At 40.7% G+C, this 17151-nt stretch overlaps 1 protein-coding gene across 1 annotated transcript in view; it reads right to left on the minus strand.

The window, feature by feature from the left end:
• Positions 1-8498, minus strand: part of nuak1b (NUAK family, SNF1-like kinase, 1b) — a 29545-nt gene extending 21047 nt beyond the window's left edge. Inside the window, exon 1 of the mRNA XM_014124468.3 lies at positions 6983-8498. Coding sequence (XP_013979943.1) covers positions 6983-7273 — 291 coding nt within the window. The 5' untranslated portion in view covers positions 7274-8498. The remainder of the gene's footprint in view (positions 1-6982) is intronic.
• Between the last annotated feature and the right edge of the window lie 8653 nt (positions 8499-17151).

Here is a 17151-nt window from a genome sequence, read left to right on the forward strand (position 1 = left end):
TCTCTGAAGATCATGCTCATTTGTGTGTGTGTGTGTGTGTGTGTGTGTGTGTGTGTGTGTGTGTGTGTGTGTGTGTGTGTGTGTGTCAGGGGAGTTAACAATAGCAGGGAGGACCCTATGATTGATTGAGAGAGCTGAGCCATCTTTTTACCACAGTGCCAGAGTGAAGAAGAAAAACTGCTGATAACTGCACAACTACAGCCCATAACAGTGAATCTCAGTCATTTTCTCTTCCCAGTTAATCCCCAGTGAATCCATTGTTTGGGGGTGAGGTAATCTAGTGCTTTAAACTCATATGAATGTGACTTTCTAACCCCTAAACTAAAGCCCACCCCTCCCATTATGATGGGGTTCCCTATCTTTAAACTGCTCCCCTCCTCCCTTCTCCTCCCCCATCCCTCCCTCACTCTTCCCCTCCTTCCCTCCCTCTGCTTTGGACCCCCCACAGGATAATAACTTTCCATTTGTGTCTTATTTCCTACTGGGGATGGCCTTTCATGTGTCAATTCCCACTGCTGTGACCACAACCTTTTCCCTTTGCGCAAGGCATCTCCTCCCTCACACACACTAAAACAGACGCACATACACGCATGTAAGCACACACACGCACCTTTTAAAATTTTTTTATTTTTATTTAACAAGGCCAGTCAGTCAATAACAAATTCTTATTTACAATGACAACCTAGCCCGGCCAAACCCTAACCTTGACGACACTGGGCCAATTGTGTGCCACCCTATTGGACTCCCAATCACAGCCGGTTGTGATAGAGCCTGGAATCAAACCAGGGTCTGTAGTGATGCCTTTAGCACTGAGATGCAGTGCCTTAGACCGCTGTGCCACTCGATAGCCCTTATGCACCAAAACACACTGACACAAGAGTCAGAATTGCATACACATTGACTTTTGCACATCCAAGCCCATGCACACATACAGTCGTCAAACCAAACATACAGTTGTCAAATCAAACCACACATACATTAGTCAAATCAAACCACACATACATTAGTCAAATCAAACCACACATACATTAGTCTAATCAAACCACACATACATTAGTCAAATCAAACCACACATACATTAGTCAAATCAAACCACACATACATTAGTCAAATCAAACCACACATACAGTCAGTCAAATCAAACCACACATACAGTCATCAAATCAAACCACACATACAGTCATCAAATCAAACCACACATACATTAGTCAAATCAAACCAAACATACAGTCATCAAATCAAACCACACATACATTAGTCAAATCAAACCACACATACATTAGTCAAATCAAACCACACATACATTAGTCAAATCAAACCACACATACATTAGTCAAATCAAACCACACATACATTAGTCAAATCAAACCACACATTCATTAGTCAAATCAAACCACACATACAGTCATCAAATCAAACCACACATACAGTCGTCAAATCAAACCACACATACATTAGTCAAATCAAACCACACATACATTAGTCAAATCAAACCACACATACATTAGTCAAATCAAACCACACATACAGTCATCAAATCAAACCACACATACATTAGTCAAATCAAACCACACATACAGTCATCAAATCAAACCACACATACATTAGTCAAATCAAACCACACATACAGTCATCAAATCAAACCACACATACATTAGTCAAATCAAACCACACATACAGTCATCAAATCAAACCACACATACAGTCATCAAATCAAACCACACATACAGTCGTCAAATCAAACCACACATACATTAGTCAAATCAAACCACACATACATTAGTCAAATCAAACCACACATACATTAGTCAAATCAAACCACACATACAGTCATCACATCAAACCACACATACATTAGTCAAATTAAACCACACATACATGAGTCAAATCAAACCACACATACATGAGTCAAATCAAACCACACATAATTAAGTCAAATCTAACCACACATACATTAGTCAAATCAAACCACACATACAGTCAGTCAAATCAAACCACACATACAGTCGTCAAATCAAACCACACATACATTAGTCAAATCAAACCACACATACATTAGTCAAATCAAACCACACATACAGTCGTCAAATCAAACCACACATACAGTCGTCAAATCAAACCACACATACATTAGTCAAATCAAACCACACATACAGTCAGGTCAAATCAAACCACACATACATTAGTCAAATCAAACCACACATACAGTCAGTCAAATCAAACCACACATACATTAGTCAAATCAAACCACACATACAGTTGTCAAATCAAACCACACATACAGTCATCAAATCAAACCACACATACAGTCGTCAAATCAAACCACACATACATTAGTCAAATCAAACCACACATACATTAGTCAAATCAAACCACACATACATTAGTCAAATCAAACCACACATACAGTCATCACATCAAACCACACATACATTAGTCAAATCAAACCACACATACAGTCGTCAAATCAAACCACACATACATTAGTCAAATCAAACCACACATACATTAGTCAAATCAAACCACACATACATTAGTCAAATCAAACCACACATACAGTCATCACATCAAACCACACATACATGAGTCAAATCAAACCACACATACATGAGTCAAATCAAACCACACATACATTAGTCAAATCTAAACCACACATACATTAGTCAAATCAAACCACACATACATTAGTCAAATCAAACCACACATACATTAGTCAAATCAAACCACACATACATTAGTCAAATCAAACCACACATACAGTCGTCAAATCAAACCACACATACAGTCGTCAAATCAAACCACACATACATTAGTCAAATCAAACCACACATACAGATGTCAAATCAAACCACACATACATTAGTCAAATCAAACCACACATACATTAGTCAAATCAAACCACACATACATTAGTCAAATCAAACCACACATACTGTCATCAAATCAAACCACACATACAGTCATCAAATCAAACCACACATACATTAGTCAAATCAAACCACACATACAGTCAGTCAAATCAAACCACACATACATTAGTCAAACCAAATCACACAAACAGTCGTCAAATCAAACCACACATACAGTCATTAAATCAAACCACACATACATTAGTCAAATCAAACCACACATACATTAGTCAAATCAAACCACACATAAATTAGTCAAATCAAACCACACATACATTAGTCAAATCAAACCACATATACTGTATGAGGACACAGACACACCAACTTTCAATCCAAAGTGAGCAGCCGACAAACACAACAGAAAGCTGTGCAGATTCTATGTCTACAGGCTGTCACACTTGAACACATGCTCTCATGCACCCCGATATCTAATCAATCTCTCTTCAATGATAAACCCACAAACACAAGTCATCAGTCTCTTCTCTTTGCCCTTTTGCTCTTCTCATTTAGTCTAGCTGCAAAGGAAGCCGGGGCATGCCAGGGAAAGTAATACGGGCAGGGCCGGCAGAGGGATTCCATAACGATCTCTCACCCTGTTGCTATCTCTATCATATGGACACCAGGGGCTCTTTAGGTCAGGGGTCATGTACACTCTCACAGCACCATGCCAGACACACGTGCCCTGGGGCCACAGTCTGCACACCCTCTCTATCTCTGTCTGGTTGCCTCTGAACTGAATGTACTCAAGTGTTGATTTACAAAGGGCCCATGGCCACTTGTACTGGTAATAATGTTGTGACACATTCAACAGCAACAGTTCAGCTTGATTTATAATTAGCTACCACCTACACACTGTTCCAGGGTCAGCTCTGCTGCCTGCTATTTGAAGTGGAATCATTAAGGGCTGAAGAACGAAGCCAGGCCAGGCTAACTGATAGAGGAGGAATGCATGGGGATCAGGCATTACCATCACTCCATAAATCTCTAGAATGATTTCAGGGCATGTGGAGATGGCAATGACATACAAAGTCGTGAAACTGCGGTTATTAATGGGATATAACACAATAGCCTTAAACATTTCACCAAATGTGACTAGGCTTTTAAAAACAGACCCAAACAGATCCTGATTTTCACTTGAACCAAGCACCCTGTCTGTTTAATGAGTTGGAAAACTTGCAATAAGGCATTAATGCCATAAAGCAATGGCACCAGCCAGGCAGGCCATGTGAGGGTGCTATTTGAGCTATGGGTTTATGGTGCCCCCACCAAGCATGCATGTGCCAGGAGCTATGAAACACAGAGGGACGTGTTGACCCGACTGAGTTTCCCCCCTGGCATTCTGAATCTGAACACACGTAAGGAAATTTCCTCTCGTTCTGCCAAAAGGGGATCATGGGTAAAATTATGCAGCACATAGAAATATCTGAAGAGGTGAGGTGCATGGGTCTCCAAATATGGTGCATGGGTGCAGATGACGAGCATTCAATGACATGCTGCTGTCCTCCAAGTCATGGAGAAACTCCAGGAAATTGTTGACCAAAACAACACCAAGACACAAACAAAAACAAAACAGTTGAGGGACATTGGTCAAAGGTACACAGTCATTGGGGTGGTAGGTAGCCTAGTGGTTAAAGTATTGGGCCAGTAACTGAAAGGTTGCTGGATTGAATCCCTGAGCTGACAAGGTAAAAATATGTTGATCTGCCCCTGAACAAGGCAGTAAACCCACTGTTCCCCGGTAGGCCGTCATTATAAATAAGAATTTGTTCTTAACTGACTTGCCTTGTTACAGTTGAAGTCTGAAGTTTACATACACCTTAGCCAAATACATTTAAACTCCGTTTTCACAATTCCTGACATTTAATCCTAGTAAACATTCCCTGTCTTAGGTCAGTTAGGATCACCACTTTATTTTAAGAACGTGAAATGTCAGAATAATAGTAGAAATAATGATTTATTTCAGCTTTTATTTCTTTCATCACATTCCCAGTAGGTCAGAAGTTTACATACACTCAATTAGTAATTGGTAGCATTGCTTTTAAATTGTTTAACTTGGGTCAAACGTTTTGGGTAGCCTTCCACAAGCTTCCCACAATAAGTTGGGTGAATTTTGGCCCATTCCTCCTGACAGAGCTGGTGTAACTGAGTCAGGTTTGTAGGCCCCCTTGCTCACACATGCTTTTTCAGTTCTGCCCACAAATGTTCTATAGGATTGAGGTCAGGGCTTTGTGATGGCCACTCCAATACCTTGACTTTACTGTCCTGAAGCCATTTTGCCACAACTTTGGAAGTATGCTTGGGGTCATTGTCCATTTGGAAGACCCATTTGCGACCAAGCTTTAACTTCCTGACTGATGTCTTGAGATGTTGCTTCAAAATATCCACATAATTTCCCTCCCTCATGATGCCATCTATTTTGTGAAGTGCACCAGTCCCTCCTGCAGCAAAGCACCCCCACAAAATGATGCTGCCACCCCCGTGCTTCACGGTTGGGATGGTGTTCTTCGGCTTGCAAGCATCCCCCTTTTTCCTCCAAACATAACGATGGTCATTATGGCCAAACAGTTCTATTTTTGTTTCATCAGACCAGAGGACATTTCTCCCAAAAGTACAATCTTTGCCCCCATGTGCAGTTGCAAACCGTAGTCTGGCTTTTTTATGGCAGTTTTGGAGCAGCGGTTTCTTCCTTGCTGAGCGGCCTTTCAGGTTATGTCGATATAGGACTCGTTTTACTGTTGATATAGATAATTTTGTACCTGTTTCCTCCAGCATCTTCACAAGGTCCTTTGCTGTTGTTCTGGGATTGATTTGAACTTTTCGCACCAAAGTACATTCATCTCTAGGAGACAGAACGCGCCTCCTTCCTGAGCGGTATGACGGCTGCGTGGTCCCATGGTGTTTATACTTGCGTACTATTGTTTGTACAGATGAACGTGGTACCTTCAGGCGTTTGGAAATTGCTCCCAAGGATGAACCAGACTTGTGGAGGTCTACAATTTTTCTTCTGAGGTCTTGACTGATTTCTTTTGATCTTCCCATGATGTCAAGTAAAAGGCACTGAGTTTGAAGGTAGACCTTAAAATTCATCCACAGGTACGCCCCCAATTGACTCAAATGATGTCAATTAGCCTATCAGAAGCTTCTAAAGCCATGATGTATTTTTCTGGAATTTTCCAAGCTGTTTAAAGGCACAGTCAACTTGATGTATGTAAGCTTCTGACCCACTGAATTGTGATACAGTGAATTATAAGTGAAATAATCTGTCGGGAAACAATTGTTGGAAAACTTTCTTGTGTCATGCACAAAGTAGATGTCCTAACTGACTTGCCAAAACTATAGTTTGTTAACAAGACATTTGTGGAGTGGTTAAAAAACGAGCTTTAATGACTCCAACATAAGTGTATGTAAACTTCCGACTTCAAATGTAAATAAAGGTTACATTAAAATATATATATATATATTCTTTTAACATGCAGTTCAATTATTTCAATGACATCAAAAAGAGGTGTTATTCTAGGCCAGCTCTCAAGTTTGAGTTTGCCAAACTAGAAACCTCTTAAGCTTACAGCAATAAATGGCCCATTCCAGCCCATTCAATGTGAGATGGCTGAAGTATCCTGGAGGACTAAATATTATAGTGTTTCAATGATGTGTATCGTTGAGGACAGCACGTGCTAAAGATATTCCCTGGGCCTCTAGGGCCTTATGAGCACGGGGGAATTCCCAGAGGGGAAAAAGACACATTTATAGAGCACAGCAAAGTAGCTATTTGGGGCTTCTTTGTTGTAGCTATGTTTTCTATGACTCAGGATTGGGCGTCTCAGGTCTGTAGACTTAAATTACACAGGCAGCCCAATTCTGATCTTTTTTCCGCTAATTGGTCTTTTGGCCAATTACATCAGATATTTTCTTGATCTGATTGGTCAAAAGACCAATTAGTGAAAAATAGATCGGAATTGGCTCCCTGTGTAAACACAAGAAGACCTTTTACAGATGTCTCAGGCATACAGGGTTCTTGAAACCCCTATACACAAAGAGTGTTTAAAACCCCTATGCATAAATAAGTGTCTCACCTCTCTGCCGGAGTGTCGTTCAATTGCCTTCTTGACTTTGCCATAGGTCCCTCTTCCGAGAGTCTCGAGCAATTCGTAGCGGTGTTTCAGGTTATGCTTGTGGTGGTGTTTCTTGAAGCCTGAATTTCTCCTGCTGCCATCGCTAGCTGCCGGTGTCTCTGCCATTGAATTACCGGCAGGTAGCGATGGAGGGGACAGGTCACCCCTAGATGGTTTACCCACTGAGGTTGGGGTTTGTTTGGCCTCAGGACGGGTCAGCCCTCGGTGGGCCGAGAGACAAGCTGTTTCCATCTCTAGGGAAGTATTCAAACTAACTTCCCACGGTTAAATATCTTAAACTAAGCTATTTGTTACAAATATTTATACTATAGTTATACTTATTATAGGCCTAATAATAGTCGTAATAAATAAAATAAATTACAAGGAATAATGCGTAAATATTATAGTAATAAACATAGAAATTATTCCGATTGTCTATTGATCACTCCCTTTGTTCATTCTTTTCTGATCAAAGAATTCTCTCCACATATAGTCATTCATTTGTCGGCTTATAAGAGTGAGTCATTATTATACGATTAAATAAAAAAAGCAAAAGGTTATAAAGGAGACATGTGACATCACCTGTCTTTACGCGCCTGATACATAATGCAATGCATATTATACATTTTTTACTATGAAGGTATATTCTAGGGCTACAGTTCTCTAAATATGTATTCAGAATTCGACAGACGAATGCATGTCGGAAGCTGAATCCACTTTCGATTGTATGTCTCCTCGGGTATGAACAATGGTGCTCAAAATGTAGCAATCCAGAAAGAAAAATAATATTTAGGTTATTTAAACATCACGCTATTATTCTATTCTCGTCATCCGTGTAGTAGCCTATACTGGCATTATTATCTCATAGTCTTTCGTTTATTCTAGGCCGTTCACATAATCTACCGTAAAAATGCTGCCAACATCGTTAACTCACAACTAACAGGCGAAACCTTCAGCGTCATTGCCTCCCGAGAAAGCAGCGACGAAACCGGCGTTCTGGATGAAGATGACCCTCATTTTGTCCTCAAACCAGGTGTAACGTCATTCAGCTGAGCTCTGTGTATGGCGCGAGTGCTCCATGCCCAAGTCGACGTTGCAGATGCGGTATGATCGGATATGTCAAGCTCAGACGTTTTGATTATTGCCATTGTCGTTTTGCTCTCCTTCTTCTTGTGCCCTTCTTCTCCCTTTCTCTATATTCTCTAACGTGAGGGGCTGTGAATAAGGAATGTGAAACGATCGAGTCCGGAGGCGGAGTTTACAGTCCTCCTTCCTTCTCTCCCGCGGTGCTCTCTGCCTCTCTGCCGCTGACTGCTTTTCCCTTGACAGAGGCTGTGGTAGTACTGCCCTGTTTTTGGCAAGCTACAGTCATTTTACCATGGCCTAATGACTAAACTGTGTCTCAGACACAAAATACAATATAAAGTTATAATGAAACCTAAAATCGTAATAACCTGCCAAGGAATATCCTCATACCCGCCTGTCATTCATTATTTTAGCAGCGTCAGAGTTATTAGAGTGCAAGAAAACATGTCGTTTTGAACGGAAACTCAGGTTGAGGCAGTTTAATTATTAATATTGCTGAAACCTTTATGAAGTCACAGGAGGTCCTTCACTTTCAAACCAATATTGTTTTCCATGAATAATACAACCACTGCTGTTACTGTTGGCGAGTATATAAGAGCCAATGATACTTATGAATCAGTAAGCAAAAACAGAAACAGGTATCCAATGTTAGGTTTATCACTAAATAAATGTTATGCATTCATACTCTGGCATGACAATGACGGATGACATGCAGTAAGACACGTTGAGAACCTGGCTGTGCAGAATTCACAATCTATCTCAGTGTTACTGGCATTCCCTGGGGATACCACAGTGTGTATGTTATCATTATGCAACATGAATTCATGTTTGCATCTGGTTCTTATAATGGAAAGGAACGCAACAGAATATCATAAGGGATTTTCTAATTAAGGCCTACCAATTTGCTGAAGGCTACATTGTATAACACTACTGATCACTGCCTGCAAGAATATCACGTTATTGTCTGTAGGTTTTTACAGAGTGGATATAGTGGCCATTTACTGCGGAATAATAGATTGGCATGGAAATATTCTTGAAATATGACATTTATTTTTAAGCAGCAGAGGTCAAAGGATGCCATAGCTGTTGTCGATATTTAATTAAGATCATATTAACTCTCACACTAATCCACAATAAATGTATTCATTTGATGTATTATTTATGGATTAAATATTGAAAGATTATTCTGAGTGAGTCCAGGTTTTTTCCCTCTTCTGGAGAAAAAAAAGAGCCCTCTACTGTAAGATATCACTTGCCTTTAGTAGCCAGGGAAGGAAGGAGCATAGTGAATTCTTCACCTCTGAGCTATACCATCATCCTGCTCCAGCTAGCTGCAGTATCAGATGGCCCAGAGCCATTCTGCTCGGGGAGCCTCACCTCACCTCTGGTACCAAACTGGTTTGTATTTAGTGAAACATTCAGAATGTTGCAGCTAGAAATTCAATCTACTTTCAATTCTACTCGACAGACGATCATAGTTCTACACAATACACTTCGATCTGAGGGTTCTGTAATGTTGTATACCCCTGAACAGACATACTATGCCCAGAGAGACTCACCTCCCTTCTGGTCCTAATCTAGACCCAGACTCTGAGACGTTACCAGGAGATGACCTTATGCAGCCTGCAGCTCATTGGGTTTACTGCAGTTGCTCTTGTTAACGTTGGGTTGTGTATGGTGTCATTTATACACTAATTAGAGAGAGGGGAAGTTTATGTCAAACATCATCTGATTAGAGTGAACTGTTTTCCTCTATGATCTATTCGATAGCAGACTACATGCAGAACATTTGTGTTATTTGTTTTCTATAAACATGGTCATTGGGGTATCCATTTATAGCAACACTGACTCAGTCAAAGATTTGTATTTGATATGATGCAAAGTTGGCCTTATTTGCACTCGGGCAAATATTTGTTCTTGTGCAAATATAATGTACATACTGCCCTCTAGTGTGGAGAGATATGGAGACATCCCATAAATTCAAATCAAATCAAATTTTATTTGTCACACGTGCCGAATACAACAGGTGTAGTAGACCTTACAGTGAAATGCTTACTTACAAGACCTTAACCAACAATGCAGTTTTAAGAAAAATACCAACAAAAATAAATAAATGCAGTAACAAATAATTAAAGAGCAGCAGTAAAATAATAATAGCGGGGCTATTTATAGGGGGTACCGGTACAGAATGTGTGGGGGCACCAGTTAGTCGAGGTAATTGAGGTAATATATACATGTGAGTAGAGTTATTAACGTGACTTATGCATAGATAATAACAGAGAGTAGCAGCAGCATAAAAGGGGGGGGGGGGGGGGGGGGGCAATGCAAGTAGTCTGACTAGCCATTTGACTAGATGTTCAGGAGTCTTATGGCTTGGGGGTAGAAGCTGTTTAGAAGCCTCTTGGACCTAGATTTGGCACTCCGGTACCGCTTGCCGTGCGGTGGCAGAGAGAACAGTCTATGACTAGTGTGACTGGAGTCTTTGACAATTTTTAGGGCCTTCCTCTGACACCGCCTGGTATAGAGGTCCTGGATGTCTCAGCCTCCAGTATTTATGCTGCAGTAGTTTATGTGTCGGGGGGCTAGGGTCAGTCTGTTACATCTGGAGTATTTCTCTTGTCTTATCCGGTGTCCTGTGTGAATTTAAATATGCTCTCTCTAATTCTCTCTTTCTCTCTTTCTGTTTTTCTCTCGGAGGACCTGAGCCCTAGGACCATGCCTCAGGACTACCTGGTATGATGACTCCTTGCTGTCCCCAGTCCACCTGGCCGTGCTGCTGCTCCAGTTTCAACTGTTCTGCCTGCGGCTATGGAACCCTGACCTGTTCACCGGACGTGCTTGTTGCACCCTCGACAACTACTATGATTATTATTATTTGACCATGCTGGTCATTTATGAACATTTTAACATCTTGACCATGTTCTGTTATAATATCCACCCTGCACAGCCAGAAGAGGACTGGCCACCCCTCATAGCCTGGTTCCTCTCTAGGTTTCTTCCTAGGTTTTTGGCCTTTCTAGGGAGTTTTTCCTAGGGAGTTTTTCCTAGCCACCGTGCTTCTTTCACATGCATTGCTTGCTGTTTGGGGTTTTAGGCTGGGTTTCTGTACAGCACTTTGAGATATCAGCTGATGTACGAAGGGCTATATAAATAAATTTGATTTGATTTGATGGCAGGAAGCTTGGCCCCGTTGATGTACTGGGCCGAACGCACTACCCTCTGTAGTGCCTTGGGGTCGCAGGCCGAGCAGTTGCCATACCAGTCAGGGATGCAACCAGTCAGGATGCTCTCGATGGTGCAGCTGTAGAACCTTTTGAGGATCTGAGGACCCATGCCAAATATTGGTGTGCTTGGACCATGTTAGTTTGTTGGTGATGTGGACACCAAAGAACTTGAAGCTCTCAACCTGCTCCACTACAGCCCCGTCGATGAGAATGTGGGTGTGCTCGGTCCTCCTTTTCCTGTAGTCCACAATCGTCTCTTTAGTCTTGATCACGTTGAGGGAGAGGTTGTTGTCCTGGCACTACACGGCCAGGTCTCCGACCTCCTCCCTATATGCTGTCTCGTCGTTGTTGGTGATCAGCTCTAAAGCTTTACCAAGTCAACCAAGAGGACAGTCTTAACAGTCATATTATTCTCCTGACACAATTTATTTCCAAACAATAGCAGCAGTTCCAAATAAAAATATATTTCTCTCCACTAAGGTTTTTTTAGTTATGAATTTATGATTTTAGAGTTCCCAGCTAGTCAGAACCCAATGAGTTAACCATTAGACAGACGATGATGGCTGCCAAATGGCCATAAAAGTGGATTCTGGGCAGCACCTGCGGAAATAAATCGAATGGCTTCTACATAAAAGAGATGTTAATCTGCTTGTATTTGTCACAGTCGCCTCTAGGAACATATTTACCCCTATATTTTTGAAATAATATTCTCTAATCAATAAACTTGTATTTTGTAGGTTACCCCATGTAGGTTATAGCCTATGACAGTCAGTGACAGATGTCACTATAGATCATTTCCAAAACATTGGAACCTGATAGAGAACGTATTTTATGTTTCAGTGTGTTCAATAATATTAGGCCTCAGCTATAACACTATACATAGCCCTGTTCCAAATGGCAATTCCTCTGCAATGTACCCAACCAAAAAGTTATACAATATATTTATAAAAGAGGTTATGTAACTTTATGGTTACAAAACAAGAAATAAAAAAATCAGAGTAATAATTCACAAACTACAATTTCACGTTGTGCTCTTGGTGAATCCGAAAAACATCTCTGAACTCTGGATCAGTGATTTCCGTGAAATGCATGGTCACGTCCCCAATGGCGCCCTATTCTCTATATGGTGCACTACTTTTGAACTGAGACCTATGGGTACTCTGGTCAAAAATAACGCGCTATATAGGGAATAGGGTGCCATTTGGGACATAGCCTATGTGTTTCTGCCAGGTATTCAGAACCCCTGGGCCACTGGCAGAGGTAACTCACAATAACAACTTCAAGATCAACAAAACTATTTGGGCACACAGTGGGCATCCAAAATAGAATATTTCTTATATGACATAAGAAACTAGGCCACTATAAAGAGAAAACATCACTGCTGTATTTAGAATGCCCAAAATAGGGACTGATCCACACTTCAAGAATTCAGACAAACTTTGAGATTACATTGGATATCTGGGATACAGTCATAAAAAAAGCAATAATTAAGAAACAATGTAAACATTACAGGTGAATAGGCCTATGGCTTCTATTCTAAAAATAGAAACAAAAAAAGAGGTGGGGGTCAGCCTAATTGGGCATAGTTTCATCCCAATGTCAGCAGATCATTCCATCTTTCTTGACTCACACTGACTTACCAAATCACCTCATCATAAATTGTATATAGTGAGTGTCCCACCTGTCTGAGATGGAAAGTTGTGTTAACTGCCAATAGACCAGGAATAGCCTGAGGGAACATGGACAGAGGTGAAACAAGGACACGCTGTATCCAAATATATGTATATATATGTTTTACATAAACTGAAACACAACCACAAGGAACCACGCTTGTCTGGAAAGTCACTGCACATCCACTGTGACGCCTACCTCACATGGAACAACATCCAAGCAAAGATGTCGTCCAAGGTCCAAACAAGGTTATTTTCAGTCTGGGAGGTGGACACAAATGGAGTTGTCAACCATGATGGAGGGGGTCTTGAAGCTGGCAGGCATTCCCAAGGATAGAATAGCAATGCTGGCGGACCAACATCCAAGGAGAGATGTCTGCCAGACACACTGAGATCATATGTTTCATGGGGGTTGGGTGAAAGATAGATGAGTGCCATCAGCATAAAAGTAATAAGAGAAACCATGTGAGGAGGTGAAAAAAAACAAGTGACTTTGTGTACAGAGAGAACCAACACCAGGGAAGGGATAAGGTGTGGACACTGACACTTTCCATGAGAGAGACATATTTTGAATAATATGAATATTACAGGTACAACTTATCTGTGATTCGGCATGCGTTGCATTACCAGCTCTCTCTGCATCAGTCTCATGCCACTCCAGAACTGCCAACACAGAGAGAGAGAGCAGAGCAAGGGTAAGGAGTAGATCATTCTGCCCAAAATCATTCTAACAATCGCCCAGGCCAGGAATCAGCATATGCTTTTACCATTCTTAGTTTGAGGCTAATATATAGGGTTTGTTTACGATGATATTCTTGACAAACAATTGAGTAAAACAAGCATATATTTTGAGTTCTGATGGGGTACGACAGGTGAACTAAGTTCATTAAGTATTTATACATGTTCCATTCTTCAAGATTCAATAGGCCTAGCTATTTAATTGATTAAAAATTCTAATTTGTCAGTCTGTTCTATTGGCAACTGAAGAGGAACTATTTTGTACTGTCTCTCGAGGCTATTATGTCCCCTGATCAGGGGTACAGTAAGTCTGTTTTGAAGGTAAAGTAAACAAGAACAAGCCGTAGAAATGTAGCTACTAGCTGGGTCCCCAGGAAATAACACCTCTTATTTAGTGTAAAATGTGTATTCTAAAGGGCTTTGAATTTAAAATGAGGTGTTGTTTAAAAGTGCAGAGATGTAGATCTCTAGGTGAATTTGATGTATTTTGTTTTTAGTGGATGTAGGTTTTTTTTACCATGTCTCTGTGTGCTATTAATCAACTTCTATGAGAACAATAAGTAATTAAATAATTAAATATTTTAAATCTTTCTTCATTATTTTATAATCCTACTTAAAATCTCTCTCATCAAAACGTTTTATTTCATGATTATTGTATTTATTATTATTATATTTAAGATGCTCTGTGTGACCCTGATTTCACTTTCCACTCTATTGTTTATAGTAATTCCCCTTTTTTTTTTAAACAGCCACTTCCCACAATGACATCACATTCAGGAAGTGTCCACATTTTTTGGGGTGGGAAAACAATGGTCTAAAGCTAAATAAATACAAACACTTAGTTTTATAAAATGTTCCATGTTTCATGATGTTAGTTTGTTTGGCTCACTCAAACATTTCCCCCCTGTTGGGCTAAATTATAGAGAAAATGTATCAAATTTGCACATTTTAAAATGTATACTCTTCCTAGATTGATGAGGGGGAAAAAACTATTTAATACATTTTAGAACAAGGCTGTAACCTAACAAAATGTGGAAAAAGTCAAGTGGTTGGCCTCATAGAGAAATCCATGAGCGGTTTCTTTCCTCTTCAGCAACTGTAGTGACTGGGTGTATTGATACACCATCCAAAGTGTAATTAATAACTTCACCGTGCTCAAAGGGATATTCAATGTCTCCTTTTTTCATTTTTACCCTTCTACCAATAGGTGCCCTTCTTTACGAGGCATTGGAAAACCTAGCTGGTCTTTGTGGTTGAATCTGTGTTTGAAATTCACTGATCGACTCAGGGACCTTACAGATATTTGTATGTGTGGGGTAAAGAGATGAGGTAGTCATTAAAAGAGAATGTTAAACACTATTATTGCACACAGAGTGAGTCCATACACCTTATTATGTGACTTGTTAAGATCATTTTGACTCCTGAACTTATGTAGGCTTGACCAAAAGTATGTGGACACCTGCTCTTTGAACATCTCATTCCAAAATCATGGGCATTATTAATATAGAGTTGGTCCCCCTTTGCTGCTATAACAGCCTCTACTCTTCTGGGAAGGCCTTCCACTAGATGTTCAAACATTGCTGCGGGGACTTGCTTCCATTCTGCCACAAGAGCATTAGTGAGGTCGGCACTGATGTTGGGCGATTAGGCCTGGCTTGCAGTCGGCGTTCCAATTCATCCCAAAGGTGTTCGATGGGGTTGAGTCAAGTTCTTCCACACCCATCTCGACAAACCATTTCTGTATGGATCTCGCTTTGGGCACGGGGGCATTGTTATGCTGAAACAGGAAAGGGCCTTCCCTAAACTGTTGCCACAAAGTTGGAAGCACAGAATCGTCTAGAATGTCATTGTATGCTGTAGCGTTAAGATTTCCCTTCACTGTAACTAAGGGGCCTAGTCCGAACCATGAAAAACAGACCAGATCATTATTCTTCCTCCACCAAACTTTACAGTTGCCACTATGCATTGGGGTAGGTAGCGTTCTCCTGGCATCCGCCAAACCCAGATTCTTCCGTCAGACTGCCAGATGGTGAAGCATGATTCCTCACACCAGAGAATGCGTTTCCCCTGCTCCAGAGTCCAATGGTGGTGAGCTTTACACCACTCCAGGCGTTGCTTGGCATTGAGCAATGTAATCATAGGCTTGTGTGCGGCTGCTCAGCCACGGAAAGCCATTTCATGAAGCTCCCGATGAACAGTTATTGTGCTAACGTTGCTTCCAGAGGCAGTTTGAAACTCGGTAGTGAGTGTTGCAACTGAGGACAGACTTTTACGTGCTACACGCTTCAGCACTCAGTGGTCCCATTCTGTGAGCTTGTGTGGTCTGCCACTTCGCGGCTGAGCCATTGTTGCTCCTAGATGTTTCAACTTCACAATAACAGCACCATTAGTTGAGCGTGGCAGCTCTAGCAGGGCAAAATTTGACGAACTGACCTGTTGGAAGGTGGCATCCTATGACGATGCCACGTTAGAGTCACTGATCTCTCCAGTAAGGACTAATTTGAAGGTGGTGTCCACATACTTTGTATATATAGTGTATTTAGGCTCCCATAACAAAGGGATTGAATAGTTATTGACTCAAGACATTTCAACCTTTCATTTTTTATTATTTTGTAAAAATTCTAAAAACATAATTCCACTTTGACATTATGGGGTATTGTGTGTAGGCCAGTGAAAAAAAATCTCAATTGAGTCTATTTTAAATTCAGGCTGTTACACAACATGGAAAAAGTCAAGGGGTGTGAATACTTTCTGAAGGCACTGTATGTTTTTCTGAAAGTCAAACGTCCTTTTCTGATAGAACACAAAACATTTAAATTATGACATCCAAAATGTGCAACATAGTAGGAATGACCCAGCTAGCTAAATTTTTAACAATGACCTGTTGAAAAGCACATAATCCCTGCAGATGAACTGAGAGGGAATACACCACTTCATGCTTCATCTAGCAATGTTGCTCCATCTTCGCTTCTTCTTCTTCTTCAAGGTTTTATGGCAGACTACACCTACTGTGCGGGGTATTGAAACAAAGAATATTCCATTGCGGGATGGGGTGGGGGTCCTGACATCATACATATTATTATTATTTTTTTTAAAACACCCCACTCCTTCAGTGACAGTTCAAATTCCATCACTAAACAGGCTCAGGTGCCTGTGAAGTCAGAGCACTCATCGACAGGTTTCTTTGTAATGCCTCTGCTGTAAAATCCCTGAGTCACAAAAAAAATCTCAGTGGTACTCACAATGATGCGTATTTTCTCCGATTTCCCCTCTGTTTGCACTGTGCAGTTGATAACCAAAGTAATACACCCTACACAGTCCACCTTCTTAACATGCAATATGTCAGGATCCCTCTGTTGACAAGGAATAGTAACTGGTGTCTCTACTCCTACTAACATTATTTCTTCAACTT

The sequence above is a fragment of the Salmo salar genome, chromosome 10, assembly GCF_965601325.2.
Source record: "Salmo salar chromosome 10, fSalSal1, whole genome shotgun sequence".
Lineage (NCBI taxonomy): Eukaryota > Metazoa > Chordata > Actinopteri > Salmoniformes > Salmonidae > Salmo > Salmo salar.